General features: G+C 31.9%; 1 protein-coding gene across 4 annotated transcripts in view; it reads left to right on the forward strand.

The window, feature by feature from the left end:
• The window catches only part of LOC106661871 (golgin subfamily A member 6-like protein 22), a 43,975-nt gene extending 27,381 nt beyond the window's left edge, over positions 1-16,594 (forward strand). Inside the window, exons 2-14 of one of the 4 annotated variants that reach the window (XR_001339790.2) lie at positions 2,250-2,359; positions 11,370-11,492; positions 11,555-11,724; positions 11,786-12,025; positions 12,345-12,536; positions 12,775-12,858; positions 12,924-13,091; positions 13,153-13,330; positions 13,613-13,777; positions 13,840-13,973; positions 14,222-14,310; positions 14,796-16,181; positions 16,247-16,594. Coding sequence is in view for 3 of the 4 variants with exons in the window: in XM_014385595.2 (XP_014241081.1) it covers positions 2,250-2,359; positions 11,370-11,492; positions 11,555-11,724; positions 11,786-12,025; positions 12,345-12,536; positions 12,775-12,858; positions 12,924-13,091; positions 13,153-13,330; positions 13,613-13,777; positions 13,840-13,973; positions 14,222-14,310; positions 16,083-16,181; positions 16,247-16,400 (1,906 nt within the window). In the remaining variant the exon portion in view is untranslated. Of the gene's footprint in view, positions 1-2,249; positions 2,360-11,369; positions 11,493-11,554; positions 11,725-11,785; positions 12,026-12,344; positions 12,537-12,774; positions 12,859-12,923; positions 13,092-13,152; positions 13,331-13,612; positions 13,778-13,839; positions 13,974-14,221; positions 14,311-14,477; positions 14,626-14,795; positions 16,182-16,246 lie in introns of those variants that run through there. The other 3 variants (XM_014385595.2, XM_014385597.2, XM_014385596.2) reach the window with 3 other exon arrangements.
• The last annotated feature ends 269 nt before the right edge of the window (positions 16,595-16,863 follow it).

The following is a 16,863-nucleotide window of genomic DNA, read 5'->3' on the forward strand; positions in this document are numbered from 1 at the left end:
ATAATTAAATGTAAAAATATACAACTAGATTATCACTATTACCTAGATTCATTTTCCTTGATAAAATTAATTTTTAAAACAATTGTTTTCAAAACGTTTTGTAGTACGAAATAAAATTGAAAACAATGATTCGGCCATCGACGACCCGGCTTGTACGCGGAATTAGTTATTAATTATTAATTAGTTTAGACCTTTGTCTTAGGTGGGTTAAACAATTTTGCCACGCCAAAACGTGCAACTTCGAGCAAAATAATAATAGTGTCAAAAGGACTTCCTTTCCACGATTCGAATTTCTGTCTTGGTTACTTTGCAATCGGGGTGAGCCATAAAAATATGCTTTTGTGAGGGAATCCGGTATAATATCTACTTCCGCAGAAAGATTGTCATGGACCATGACGAAACTTTTATTTGTCATTCAAATATTTTTTTAAGCATCATAATGTCCAGTCGACAATTTGTACCATAATTTCAATTCATAAATTCAATTTTCCATAATTTCGACAAGGAATTCTTATAACTCGTGTGTACTTGATTTATAACCGATGTTTAACCAAATTGGCTGTTCAATATTATGTGCATTCCATAATGAATTTACACCATGCAACCCGCACGTTTATTCATTTAAATTCTTTTCCTAAAAGGAAAGTGGACATTCCGTCCTTCACTATTTCTATACAGAAAGACATAAATTACTTCCTATATGAAATTTCGAAGTAATGGATTTCAAATGTCAACAGCAGGTGAAACGTTTAACTGGAAAATTTCAACAGGAGAATGCCTTAAACCTCGCAGCACCGACAGAATATACAGCGACGTTGAAAGATATATTTCTTCTTATATTTCATTTCTTTGTTTTTTAATCTTTCCTTTATCTTCACATTGTCTTTTATTTTAGTTTTCAATTCTATGTTTTGTGTTTTTCTGTTTATCCTTTCTTTGTTTCATATTGTTACATTTCCTTTTTAATTTATTGATTGGTCGTTTGTTTTTGTTATCTTAATTTCTCTATTTTTGTCGCATTTCTCGGATTTTCTCCCTGTCATCGATGTTTCATTTGTTTCTCCATTTGTCTTTAATTTTTCTATTGTGGGTTTTTTTTCTTTGTTCGTTTATTTCTGTATTATTGTCATTCTTTTTTCCTTGATGTTTCATTCATTTGTTTTACCTTTTCTTTTTCCAATGTGATATCGTTTTATGTCTTTTATTTCTCTGAATTTTTAATCGGTTCTTTTTATTTTATTTGTATAGGATATGCTTTTATTTCCATTGTTTCTTTTACGTATTAACACTTTTTTTGGCTTTTCTATTCTTTTGTTTTGGTGCCTTTTATTTTTATTATTATTATTATGGTATTTAATTGCTTTAGCTTTTTTTCATATCGGTATAATTTTATTTATTAATTCTTTTTCTTTTCTTAGGCGAGGATTTAATTTTCCGTATGCTTTCTTGGCTTTACTGTATCAATTAGTTCTCTTTCTTGTTATTTTCTACTATTTTCCCTTTTGTTTCGTTGTACATATTTCATTTTTTCTAGAGATATTTTGATTGTTATTTTATCCAGTGATTTCTTTTTCGAACTACTATAGTTGCATTGATCTATGCATCCCCATTGGTTTTTATAACTCTAAATATGTTACTTTTATTATTTTCGTATTTGGTTTTTTCTTATACTTCTCTCTCTCCCCCCTCTCACGCTCTCTCACCCCTCTCTCGCTCTCTCCCCCCTCTCACCACCCTCACTGCCACCACCCCCCTCAACGCCATCACCCCTCACTATCTCCCTTTTCTTCTCTTTCTCTTTCTTTTCCTGATCCTTAGGTTTTTCTTTCTTTTATCCTTCTTTCCTAAGTTTTTATGCTGTTATATTTTTAATGCTGTTATGTTATGTATTCGTTCACTTGATTATTTTTGTTTATTGTCTCCGTTTGTTGATTTTCTCGTTCTTTTTTTATTTTTTCAGTTATTTGTATTTGATTTTTTTTATGACATCCTTTTTTTGGTATTCCATACATTAAATTTCTTGTATCTTTTCTCGTTTCTCTCTCGGTTTTTTTGCCTTTTATTTTTCTTTCTTGATCTTTCATTTGTTTCACCATTTTTTAAAGCGTATCGTTTCCGTTTTGTACCGTTTTTCATACATTTATTATTCTTTTTTTGTTTGCATTTTTCCGTGTCTTTGCGTTTCTTTTTTTATGGAAGTATAAAATAAAATTATTACTATAATTGTTAATATTGCCATTATCTTTCAGAGAGGAAAAAGAGGCCATCAAAAACGACGACAGCCAGGAAGTCACCTCGCTTTATTCCAAGCTGACTGAACTTCAAAAAGACCTACTTCAAAAGGCATCGACTTTGGAGAGTGAGTAAACCGGCTTATTTTAATAGATTATCAAATTATCCTAATCGTTCAAAAGCCCTTGCAAGAAGAGGAACTATTTTTAGAGTTTTTAAAAAAAGAAACGCTAATTGCTAAGTCTGAGTGTGTTTACAGAAAGAGTTGTTGTGCAAAGACTGATCTATTGTTACGTACTGTTTCCGCCAAATAACAAAATGTAGGCTACTTAGATAAATCTAACTTTTAAAATACGATCAAAGAGTCATTTCTCGAACTGTTTTATCAATTAAAAAACTATAGTAAAATTCCTGTAGTAAGATCATCTTTCGAGGTCAGTGGTCAAAATATCAACCACGACAAATGACTGAAATCTAATTAAACAAAAAATAGTTAGTATTGATATATTACAAAAGAAAATCAAGCGAATATGGCAACGAATTATACAACAATGACAAATAACATTATTTATAGTGGGCTCCCACAGGATTGGAGTCGCACTTGCCAAGACTTGCCAGCAATTTGGTCAACTCTGTGAATGCATAAACAATCTTTTTGTTTCATTGTTTTTTTTCTTTTTTTAAGAGAGGGAGAGAGAGAGAGAGAGAGAATCAAACGCATATTTCCTTAACTAATTAACTAAATAACACAATGTCATTGTTTTGTTGTTTGTCTTCAAATATTTAAAAAGCAATGTTAATGTTCAAGCTACTTGCAGCTTGTTGCATAATTTTTACTTTATTGTAATATTTGCAGGGTTAAATCCATTAGGTTTCGATGTCCGATTTACCAAAGAAATTCTTTTCAATTAATTAATCTTAAATAAGGTATTGGTTGAGATAAAAAAATCAGTGTCACGAGCCGGATTCGAACCCACGACCCTCGGCTAAATACGCCGCTGCTCTACCACTTGAGCTATCATGACTTTGCCATTTTCCACCCTTTTTTATCTCAATCAATACCTTACTTAAAGATTAATTAATTGAAAAGAATTTATTTGGTCAATCGGACCACGAAACATAATGGATATAATAAGCAAACTGAAGTATACTTCACTAAAGCTCTCCGTGGACATTTCATTTGTCGCCGAGAATCGAACAGATTACACGACATTTGGAAAATGGCAAAAAGGAGGGAAAAATTCAAAAAATGGGGTTGAGATGAGAAGTTGGTGTCCGAGTGGATCGAGGTCACGGTAGCTCAAGTGGTAGAGCAGCGGCGTATTTAGCCGAGGGTCGTGGGTTCGAATCCCGCTCGTAACACTGACTTTTTTCATCTCAACCAATACCTTGCTTAAAGATTATGCAGGGTGTCCTTTTTAGATGGCCCGGCTGAATTTCTCTTGAAACAGATAACGTTAACAACAAAAAAATCATTTAATATTTTTTAGTCTAGTTTTAAATTTTTACTTTTTTAAAATATTTATTGTCAGAATACTTGAGCCAGTTGAAATTTTTAATGAGAACATATACTTTTTACCCACTGTTTTAAAGTATTTTTTTAAATAATTTGAATGGCGTAATCAAATTTTAAATTCGTCATAGATTAACAAAGTTATGGCACAGAATGTGAAACTAAATATCTTAATTTCGATCTTCTTATTAAGTATTTTCATTGTCTGTTTTGGTGCGGTTTAATGAATTTCCTGGGATGATGATGGGTCTACTAGCCGTGGGTACGCTCGTTTTTAGTCTATAAACAGATACATTTTTAGAGGATCAAGGACATCTCTTTTTTCCTGTTTGTTGCCCTTGATGTTCAAAACGTGTAGAGTAGCTTTTTTAAGTGCAACCGTTCATTAATTAAAAACGCCCGTAGCCATTGCTAGCAGACACATCAGCATTATCCTAAGAAATTCATAGTACCTTTTTTAATAATCTGGTTCTTAATGTTTTTTTTTTTTTGCTTTGTCAATGATTTGATATTGTTTACACAAACTGGTCATATTGAATGTAGCCAAAAATGAAAAGCATTAGGGCTAAATTCCAACTTTTGTTTTCCCCCATGAACTTTCAATATACTTCAATAAGTTTTCACCAATCAGTCAAAATGAGCCGAAGGGTGCGTTTTCTCGTCATTCTGCCATAGGTACCATCACAAAGTTGAACTACACATCTCTTATTGGGGCGTCGGTGGTCGCAACGGTTTAGGTTGACACGGCGCTCATCACAGTAAGGTAAAGGTCCTGGGTTCGAATCCAGCGAAGCATTCGAACCCGACATCCTTACAAACGGCCTTTTTCAAAAACACCGGCACCCTGAGGGTTATATAGCCTCTGCTGTTGCGAACCCTCGTAAAAAAAAATCTCTTATTCGTGTTGCACATGTTGATGTGGATCTATTGGGGGCCCATCAAGAAACCGGCCACATCATTTCAATGATGAACATAGATTTTGTCGTCTGTTCTCGAAATTCCACACACCTAACTTCGGAAGACTGAAAGGGTTTTTAAAAGAACAAGATTAGAAATATCTTGAAAAGATAGTTCTTACTCGCACTTTATTAAACAACATACTCTCCCCACCTTTACCATTTCTACAAGATTAGAGATTAGAACATACAATTTTAAACATATCGCTCTCAACTTGTCCAGGAGCTTCAGGACAATGATTTTGTTGGACAGTTAATGCTATTTTCAGAGATGTTGATCTCAAGTTCACCACATAGTATGCTCAATCGGTGGAATTTTCGAAAGTGGACATTGGAAAACCAGTGCCCATCAAATATCGGGTTGTCCGGAAAATAATGCAGGATTTTAAGTTTTCATTAAAAAAAATCTATATAAAATATTCTGTTTACGTNTCGAAATTCCACACACCTAACTTCGGAAGACTGAAAGGGTTTTTAAAAGAACAAGATTAGAAATATCTTGAAAAGATAGTTCTTACTCGCACTTTATTAAACAACATACTCTCCCCACCTTTACCATTTCTACAAGATTAGAGATGTCCTCAGAACATACGATTTTAAACATATCGCTCTCACCTTGTCCAGGAGCTTCGGGACAATGATTTTGATAGACGGTTAATCCTCTTTTCAGAGGTGTCGATCTCAAATTCATCACAAACGGTATTCTCAATCGGTGGAATTTTCGAAAGTGGGCATTGGAAAACTTCCAAATCAAGTATCCATGTCATCATCAAATTGTTCACTTTTGTGCCATAAATTTGTTATTCTGAGATCAATCTGATTGCGCCATCGTTTTCGGTGTAAAAATCCGTTAAAACAGTAGGTAAAAATTTAAAATTAGAAAAAATATTAAATAAGTATTTTTTGGTTTTTCTATAGCATTCTGTACAAGCGAATTCAGCCGAGCCATCTAAAAAGAACACCCTGTATAAAAATGGAATATTTATTTGAAAACTAATGTAAATTTAAGTTTTTGCCTTTGTGAAAAATGGGCTGTTTAAACTCTTTCTATTTCGCCTGTTAAAAAAATTATGATCGTCAGTGTTTTGTTATTGATCAAATCAAGGTTTTTCTTGTAAAAGTCGAGAAATAAAGTCCAAATTGCAAATCATCTTCACAGCTACACCGAAAAAGGCTTTTTTCCGAAGGTTCCTCGGCCTTGTGAATAGAATACTTTATTTTTTCACGTGAACTACAACATGATAGGAAAAAATAACTAATTGTAAGGGTTGGATTTTATTCCACCTGCCGGAGTTGTTTAAAAAAAATTAAAAATGAAATAATAGTTAATATGAAATAACTAATGTTAGGTGGGCGTAAAAAAAGCTACTTTGTTAAGTTGTTGTCAGGCATAAGGGGTCCTAAAGTTTTCCCCTGACCGAAACTCAAATATTTGTACCCTTGTTAACCGAAAAGGCCCTAAATGCAAAAACCGCACCTCGCCAAGGATTGTTCATTTCGCCATAAAATGAAATACATTTTCCGGACTGCGTCAATCGTAGAAAGAGCACAACCTCTCATTTTCCTGCCGTCATACATCCACATTTAAGCATAGCAGTTCACATCTTATTTTGAACAGCCAATGAAGATCAGATAGATTTAGATCATCTAGGTTTGCTTTCCTAAAGTCAAACAACCAAGCTACTGATAAAACTGTTTTAAAGAATATCTTTGGTAGGTGAACACTACTCATGATTTATTTGGGAAATACTGACTAAGATTGTTTTGAAATAAGAGTTCCATTCTCTAAGTTCATTATATTTCGTGGTCTGATTGACCAAATAACATCTATCAATTAATTAATCTTTATTTAAGGTACTGGTTGAGATAAAAAAGTCAGTGTCACGAGCGAGATTCGAACCCACGACCTTCGGATGTTAGGCTAAGTACGCCTCTGCTCTGGCATTTGAGTTATCGTGACTTCTCTCTATTCTCTAAGTTTAAACTGCATCGAATCCCGTATTTTTCGAATAAGATCTTCCAATGTGCAATAATGTGCAAACCGTTTGGAAGCCGTAATATTGAAGAACTTGGAATCTTAGTACCTTAAGATTTTGACTATATAAACAAATTACAGTTTTAGATAAACAAAAATAAGATCAGTGGCACTTTCCAAGTACAGGAGATGTTGGGTGTGGCAGACAGTAAACAATTTCCTGATAAAGGAGCGATGTAATTTTTCAACCCATTTAGTATTTTCAAATTTAGCACCCATAACATAGAATTGATCTACAGACTGCATTGAATGCACAATATTTTGCTCTCAGCTGTACAACGTTCTGCATGATGAAAGGAGTAAAAACTCGGTCTTGTCTCCGCATTAGTAAACAAGATTTTTCAAAAATATCCACTTTTTGACATTCTTAGTAGCCTGTTTGTCTAGGGATCAAAATCCTACAAATCATGATCTAATCATGGCTTCAAATAAGTCAAAACGGTTCCGTGCTACGATTCAACACCAGTTCACCTTCCATTGTGGATTTTATTTTCACCTACCACCTTCACCCTTCATTCTTAGTTCTAGTAGTGTTATTTTTTTTCAAAAACCGCATTTTATAATTTAAAAAACAGCTAGTGTACATAGTTAAATAAAGAATATATCAATGATATGAGTCATATCTGAAGATAATGTTTTTAGGCAGGGCTTTTGTTACAGATTCTTAGAACAATATGATTTTCTGCTAAACTTTTTATTCAAGAAAAATAGGCCAAATGTTCGTTTTTGTGGACAAAATCGATTAGGTTTTGACAAAATTCGCGTTGAGAAAACCACCTGGAATGTATGATATAACTTATGTACGCAACTTCATTTGGTCATCGTCACGACCAATTTTATTCGCACTCGTTTTAAAAGGGATTCCGCTTAGTCTACAAAAACGTAAGGTCAACAGCTCACCTATTTTATTAATAGACAATATCGCGGACCAATGGTCTTTTCCTCTCGGCACGTTATTTTAAATCTACGGTCTATTTTACTCTGTCGCAGCTCGGATGCGAAATCGGCGATTCCAGTTTTCCTGTCCGGGTAAAATAGACGAGTACCGTGTTCTCGAATTACGCCTTTCCATTGCTCAACTCTTGTTTTAAAATTTAATATCCGTAAGATATCTTGATGTAATAAAATGTTAATCAGATCCTCTTTTAAAGTTTGTAAGTTTACTTCCCTTTTTAAAGTTCTGTATAAGTAAGTTGTGGACGTTCAATATCGAAACATTGTTCAATTGTTGAAACTTGTCGTGGTAGTATTGATTGCTTGATTTAAAATTTACCTTTCCTCATTAGTAGGAAATTCGTTCAGACACTGACTGATTGGCTTAAATCCTATTTAATCTTGACTTAATTATGACAAAAAATTGCCAACTGAGTGCCTTTTATAGAACTGTGCCAACTGTGTCTAGAGAGAAATTTAATACAGAATACTTTATAAAAATGAATAAAGATAGTTTCAATTTGCCCTTAATAAATAAACCGGACCAATTCTTTCAACTTCAACTCAACATTACAGCAATTACCACAAATATTATATAATCTAAATAAAAATTTTAAACTTTTCTTACATTTTACTTACCTGAGATGTTCAAAACGGAAGTACATTTACTTATAACTTGTAGCTTTGCTGAAAAAAAGAACGGCTTATGTAAACAGGAAGCCATCAAAGCTGACAAGTCTTGCGGGTTTAGCATCGTAAATGGAATCAATTTCTTTGTCCTTTTGTGTCAATGTTATAAAACGATTTGTTTTTATAGAGACGCCCACTTCCCTCCTAAAAACAGTGTCGGTGATGGAAGAGAAAATGCGAATGAACTTTGTCCAAATGTAAATTTATTTTGACGCCCAAACCGTAAGCGTTGACAGATCGTTTAATCTTCCGTTGGGAAATAAGGCACAAAATCCGCATTGCCTTTTGCATATTACAAACCATTGTTATAGATATTACAAGAAGATGCGCGTTTAAATAAAAAGTAACTGTTCTATTTTACATACACTTTTACGCTTTATTAATTTTTAATATTAATATTTTGATTAAAAAATACACTCAGTTATCAACCTAATGTCAGAAACAAATGTGGAATAAGTGACCAAATGCTGGTTCAGTTTGATTGTGGAATTGCTGAATAATATCTGGTACTATATTTTTTGTAAATTATAATGGAGTGAGAAAATCAATAGTTAAAAATGTTGTATTGTATTCACAAACTACAGTTCCTTGAAAAATTCCTTAAAACAATTAAGCTGGAATGAATGTCAAAACGGATGGAACGCCCAGAATGAAAAACTAAAGGTGATAAAACCGACAGTCAAACCTTGGATCCCTGAAATTTTCAAAAAGAAAGAAAAAATTGTACTTACACGATTAAGGATAGGCCATACTCGCCTAACACATGGACATCTCATCGACAAAAGACCGAGGAGATGCCCCATGTGCAGCGCAACTGTAACAGTAAGACATATTTTAGAAGAATGCGAACAATTAGCGCCGCACAGAGCACAATGATATAACAAATGTGCTTAAGCACAACAGTGATTATAAACAAAAGGTTATTGATTACCTAAAATTAATCGATGCATATGCTATATATAACCCACCACACATGGTATATACACCCCTATTTGTATGAATGTATTTATTTGCGTGAATGTAGAAGTATTCATGGGTGTGGCTGTGAAGGAATATAGAGTACTCACAGGCCCATCAAATTAGTATAGGTACTTACATATATACTACTACTTCCGAAGTGTAGTGGCCTGTCCAGAATTAATGTATTTAGTAGCGTGAGTGGTGATGCGTGAAAGGACGTGGCTGTCAAGGAATTTCGACTACACAGGCCCATCAAACAATTTAGGATAGTTTAGTGTATGAGTGGAATTTGTAAATACCGTTTGAATGTATTTATTAGTATGAAAGAAAGGAGGCTGCAAGATCACAATAATCTTCCGACCTCCAATTTACGTGTAGTGTAGGTTAATAAATTAGTATGAATGTGAATTATGAAAATGTGTATAAATATTATATTTATGTATTTTAATTTATCATATGTGGGAGGGTAACAAAAGCAAGATAGCAAATCTCCTATTAGGTGAATTGGAAGGGAACAGTCGTTTAGTTGGGGCATAAGAAGACTTAGAAAATAATGTAAACATAAGACAGCTAAGAAGACAAATGTGAGAAGGCTATATACAAGAGGCGCCGGTGATTACCCTGGTAGTTAGCCGGCAAAAAAAAATTAGTTTTATTGGATACTAAGTGGTCACTGATAGAGATTTTTTTATCTCATTGTATTGATGTTGAAAAATACACATTTGAATAACAGTACAGTATTTGCCATTGATAAAAAATTCGTCAACCAGATTACTTTCAACACAAAAACCCAACTTTTTATAAATGTGAAGCGCTTTGGGGTTTTCTTTAACTACAATTAAATAGACCTTATTGTAAAAAGCTGCTTAAAACAAAAATATTCATATTTTCTAAATACATATTTGTTTAATTCATTTCCAAATATTTGTCTCTTTTTTTACTTTAAACTTTTAACAAATGCATTCCTCTACATTGTGCTAATCCTGTGTATGTACTCAATTTTGCTTGATTGGGTGCATTGATAAAAATGACATTGATTATTAATCCATTTATGTAATTATTAGAATTAAAATAATAATTATTAATCATGGCAAAGACATTGTGGAAAAACAAAATTTACGTCAGCTAAAACACACACACTCCATGTAACAAGTAGCAATACAAGCGTGCAAAGTTAACAAAGTTCGGAGAAATTATTTGTAGTCATCATAATGATTCTACAAAATTTAGGCCAATGAACTGTAAATTAGTTTTGTCACAGTCCAAAGCAAAAAAAAGTCAATTGCAACTAACACGAGTTGAGGGAAGTGAAAAGGGCTGAGAAATCCATCGAAAACCAAATTACTTAATAATGATACATAATCATGTTAACTTGTCTGTAAATATCTCTTCTTTTTTTGCACATTGCAAAACGGTTGAAATAAATTTCTTTTAATTTTAGCTCTAGTCCACTTGTTCAGGATTCTCTTGTTATCCATTCAACTATTCTTTTTCTCATCACCTCTCAGTACTCAGATTTAAAGTGGAACGAATTTTGTGACTGATTAAAATATTTCCAGTAATAAAACATCAAATGAAATGAGATTTGAAAAAAGCTTAATTTGTATCTCAATTTTTTATTAAACATGTTCAATCTGACCAAAGATTAAGGGGACTTGCTTGCTTGAGCTGTTGTATCATAGTAGAAAATAATGCCTCATCATGCAATAATGCAAAACTTCAAATACATAATAATCAATGACATTTTAAATAGTTCTCCAACAAATAATAAGCATTAAATTCTTGCATAGTTGTGTAAGAAAATAACTTCAAAGTTTTCAATGGCAATTTTTTCCTCTAGAAGTTTATTGTTTAGTATAAATTCAAAGTAAATAGCATAAAGTATAATAATAATACCTTACATGAACAATGATATTTTAATTAATAATGTATTATAAAGTAATAATATATTATTATAAAATAACATGGTAAAGCATTTTTCTATAATAGTTTTATAATTTAATGCAATAAAAAGTGTGTAAGTTATTAAAAAAAAATTACTTTGTGACAGGAGCTCAAACAGAACTCGAAGATGCTTATAATGAAGCAGATTATGTTAAAAGAAAAGTTGAAAAACTTGAATCCGACCTCGAGGAGCAAAAACAGCGAAATTCAGAACTTGCAAGGAGATTAAGTAAGTATATTGATTTATTTTAATGTTTTATTAACCTATTAAGTCATGTTGTAATTTTCTAGGTGAAGATTATGCCAACGCAGAAGACAGAAAACGGCTGAAAGATGCTGATATCAAAATAGCAGAGCTGGAGTTTAAAGTGAGAGAGATCAGAGGTGAAAAGGAAAAACTCGAAGAATCTCTGTCGGTTCTTAAGATGGAGAGAGACGCTGAGTTACGGCGAGTTAAAGATGTACGAAGAACCATTTGTCCTTCTCAGCCAAATATTTATTTTCTATTAACTTTGATTTAAGGCGCTCAATGCGGCATTAGCGGAGAAAAAGGAACAGGAGGCCAAGTATCAAAAGGAATTTGAAACGTTGAGAACGTTAAACTCCGGCAGAGAGGTTCAGATGCTCGAAGATTTTGAATGGAAACTCAGAGAAGTTGAAAAATTGGGTAAAAAGAAAATAGCAGAAGCAATAGAAGACAGAGAAAAAAAGATAATCGAGTTGTCATCTAAACTCGAACAAGCCGAAGCTGACTTGGTGCAAGTAAGCATCAAATTAATATATTAACACATTTAATATGAAAGATAAGAAATTTATTTAAACGTTTCAACAAAATGTTAATTTGTTAATTCTGTACCAAATTTAGTTATCTTTTTGTAATAGTTGTAAAATGTTGCAATAGTTATAAAGAAAACAAGCAAAATCATTTATATTTGTTGCAAAATTTCCACTTTCTCAATTTGACGTGACTGTTTATATATACAACTTCTTTAAAACTAATTATTTGAGTTTTTTTCCAATTAAATTAAAATATTTAATACTTATGTTAATACAATTAAATTAAATATTGTTATTAAATTAGTTGGTCGAGCTGAAAGCATATGAGGAAGAGTTAAAGCAACTCAAGGCGACATACTCTGAGCAAAGGAAAAATCTACGTATCATCCAGAGGAAATATGAAGATATTCAAGTTAACGAAATGATTCTTCAAGAAGAAGTGAATCGGCTGCGAATAGCCATCGACAAAGAAAAGTCTGCTATAACTAACCTTCAGGTACAACAACATACTCAGGATTTTTCTTTTTTTGAAGATTGTCTCTGATTATCCTGATCTGTGATGATGAGAATGATGATGGCAAAATGTATATTTGCTAGAAATAGACAGACTAGGATGTTTGGAGACTATCAAGCTCAAAGTTCACCACCTTTGTAGACCTCACCACATTATTTCACAATTTAACGAAAAAGTCTTCTTTTTTATCATTAAAAATAAAGCCAATGTTAATTTTCAGGCACTCCACAGAGAAGAAATTTCAGAAAAAGACAGAAAAATGCTTTTTAAACTAGAATATCAAAAGAATCAATTGAATTCTGAGGTAATAATTTAAATCAATACAATTTAAGCATCTAAAAAAAAAATTAATGACTAAACTCATTACAGTGGGAGGAGAAACTAAAAAGAGACTGTGCTAAACTAAAATCAGATCTGGAAAGAACGTTTAGAGAAGAAAGGATGTCTGCTGTTGATACTGCTAAAAGGTTAAAAGACCAAGAGCTTGCAAACCAAAGATACAACTATGAGAAAAAAATTGAAGATCTTAAAACAGAGGTTTGTCCATAATCTCAGTTTAAAATATCAAATTCTTACATGGTAATTGTTTAAATTTCAGATCGAGGGATATAAAGAAAGGTTAAAATTCAAAGAAGGCAAGCATCAAATGGAATTGCAGAAAGCACAGACGAGTGCAGACAGAGAAGCGCTTGACATGAGACGGCAGCTCGACAAGCTGGACATGTCTTACCAAGAAAAAATAGAAAAACTACAAGAAGACCACGAGAAAGAAATAAGTAAGTAATAAGAAAAACATAAAAAACAATATAAAAACAAACGTTTTTTGATGATTTGCCAATCCTGTCACCTTGGGGCTTTTCACACGTTACAATATGGTAAATGAGGCATAAATCAGAAAAATTCAGTGAGTAAGATAGACCAGAATAATCGATCAAGATCAATCCACAAGTTGATCTTTCCACTATGATTCATATCATTTGTACAAGCAACATTTTTTATAATTTATTAAAATTACAAATACAAATTGAAACAATAGAATTTGTTTGCTTAATTTTCAGACTCATTAAAGGTAGAACATGAAAAAAAGATAGCTCAGTGTGAATCATCATTACAACAGCAATTAGGCACTACGAGGACAACATTAGAGCTCGTTAAACAAAGTATGCAAGACGAGAATCAGAAAAAGATTGAACAACTTGTTCGAAAGCATGAACAAAAAATGGGTAAAATTAGATTAATTTTAAATAAATATTAAACCAAAATATTAATATTTTTCTTTTTAAAGCTGAACAATGGGACAAATGGGAAAGAGCTAAAGAAATGGAAATTCAGGAATTGCAGAGCAGCCATAGAAAAACCGTGGAACTGCTCCAGTTGCAATTAGACGTCCTTAGAAAGTCGAAAAGCCAGAGGATTGAGGTTACTACACCAAATTTTGATGTGACTAAGTGGATTTAAAGTTTGTACAGAAGTGTGACTAACAAAATTGTCTTTTTGTGTGTTATGTGTGCTTTAATTTGCTTTATTTTTTATTTGTGTGTGTATTCATTTATACTATTACTGAATGTACAAAGTTTGTTTGTTTGTTAATAAATGGCTTTTGCAATGCTTGGTTTCATTTTTCAGAGAGAGAAACAAAAAACCTCAGTTTAATTATGTTTTTACAGGCTGCTCCATCAGAATCAGCACCAAAGCACAGTACTGATTTAGTACTGGTTGGAGACCCCTCGGCAAAAATCTCCCACAACCCTTTGAGGTATGTACTTGTGAAAAGCGTGGGTTTGTTTGTGTTTGGAAACCTCATTAAAATTTGTAATGGCTTTGAAAAATACTTTTCTTGGTTTGGGTTTTGGAAACCCAAATTTGGAAATAAGTAATGACAATCCCCTACTTCGTTCCACATCAATATTTTCATACTTACAGGGAGAGAGCAATAAATGAAAAACACTGCATTATTTCATAATGTAAGTAAAATAATAAGAGTGTGTCTAAAATTATGTAGTATTCCTTGGCTTTTATGTCAACTGTAAATGAGGAAAACCGTCAAGTCAATAAACCGCTATAAACTGAATCAAGTTCCACTTCCTTTTGCAAAACTCTATTAATATTTATAAATTTGCATGACATGTAACTAATAAAAAAAATATATTAAAGTGCAGAATATTAACAAAATATATATTTATAAAAAAAAATACCCTAAGAAGACTAACTCTGGCCTATTTTTTTTTTCTTCTGTTGTAGTGTCGGAAACATCATTTTCCTCACTCTCTTCCTTTCGTCCGTGTTTCCTTTTATGTCTCCGACTACATTTTCATTTACGTCAATTGTTGTGATGTTATATTGCATGGTTTTCATGCGGTGATAAATATTTATGAATATTTCTGGGCGTATTTTAAGTGTAAATATTAAGTACAATATTGTTTTGTTTTTAAAATATATATATTAGCTTAAAGCTAGATTTTGATACAAAAAGATTTTTTATTTTTGATGAGTTTTGCATTTCTAAAAAATTGCTTTTTATCAATGGTAAAGGAGTTGATACGTTTCTTACAATCTTGAAATTATCTTCTAATATCATTAATAAATTAAAATGCTAAGTGACAAATTAACTTTTATGATTGAAAGGTAATATAGTAAAAACTGCTTTTCTATAACTATAAAGTATTTTTTATACATACAAATTTGTAGTTTTGCTTTTTTTGAGCCCAACTTGTGTTCAATACTGAACAAAATATTTTATAATTAAAAACAAAAAAAAATTAAGTTATAACACAATTTTACAATAATATATAAGGTTTTGCTTTATTTCAAAATATCCGTCTGCTTCTTATGACATGTTTAGATGCATCGTAACACATTAATATCATTATAAATATCACAAAATCTCTGTACAGTGAATTCAATGTCTGAATACTCACTTTGATTTTGTAATTTATGACCACAAAAAAATAATTAACAACTTAATAAAAATTATTATTACAGACCACTATGTAACCACAATAAATATTATATTTGGAATGCTGATTTTTTTTTTTTATCTATAGCCTATGTAATGAATGTTTGATAAATTAAATATTTAGTCAATACTGTGTCATGGACATAGTAAATGAGTTCCTTTCAATTTAAAGCATGGATGTTCTTTATTTTATTAAACATTGTGTAGTCTCTAGTAAACCAATGAATGAGAATGAACACAGATTAAAATAATTAAGGAAGTGTAACTAAAGAGTAAAGGTAGAACAGGGCATCGTCTCGTTAACAACAAATAACAATCATGGTACTTAAATGAAAGAAACACCCATTTACTCATTTGTGCTGTTACAAAAGTTACTTTTTTTTCTTTCCAGTTTGTTTTCATTTATACCTCTCACTGTGCAGATTTTATATAACAAATTCATTCATTCATTTCTTTAACAATCACCAAGTAAAAAATCTTTTGAGATAAAATAAAATAAAACGACAAAGAGAGTGATTGAAAAGAAAAGCCCGTGCTCCATCCGTTGAACCTTTCTATTCCTGTCTGGACAGCTCCAGATTAGAACCTGAAAGATGCCCAAAAGAGGAAAACATCGAGGGGAACTTTCCTTCTGGTGAAAAGGATTTCAAGCACACCGACAATGATAAAAAGTATGTATCAGCAAATATACTAAAGAAGAAATACTTAGGATCTATTTTTTTTTCTTTTTTTCTAGAACCGATGATAATTTAAGGTTAGAGGAAGTCGAAGAAATAGAAGAAAATTTAGAAATACCTCGAGATGTAGCAAAAGTACATCAACAACCACAACAACAACAACCACGCCCCCACCATAGGCACAGGAGAAGTAGAAAAGGGAGAAGAAATTAAGACTATTGATTCATTTTAAATGCCAAGAAATGTTTAAGACTGCTATCAAATTTTTCCCTTTAAAAATTGACTTGAGGTAGGTTGAGTAGGATTTAAGACAAAAGACTTTTTGTCAGTATTTTTCTCCGAGTTGTGTTCCTAATGGCAGAAAGAAATGGCGAATTAAAAAAAAAAAAACTTTAAAAAACGAACAAGCCAAAATAATACTGAATTTCTTATCTATTTATTCTTTTTGTAAGCAAAATGTTGAAAGAAAATGTAACAAATATTAACACATTTCAATGGTGAAAAGTATCGATTATTAATAAAATTCCTTATTTAATTCTTCATCTCTCAATATTTTAAAGACGCAATGGAAAAAAAAATTTCAGGGTAAAATTAAATTGTGATTTATTTTGTTTGTTTGAATAAACCAATAAAACAGCTTTCTCATTTTTTGTCAGTTTTATTTTATTATTTATTG

The sequence above is a fragment of the Cimex lectularius genome, unplaced genomic scaffold (assembly GCF_000648675.2).
Source record: "Cimex lectularius strain Harlan isolate CLEC.00 unplaced genomic scaffold, Clec_2.1 scaffold29, whole genome shotgun sequence".
Taxonomy (NCBI): Eukaryota; Metazoa; Arthropoda; class Insecta; order Hemiptera; family Cimicidae; genus Cimex; species Cimex lectularius.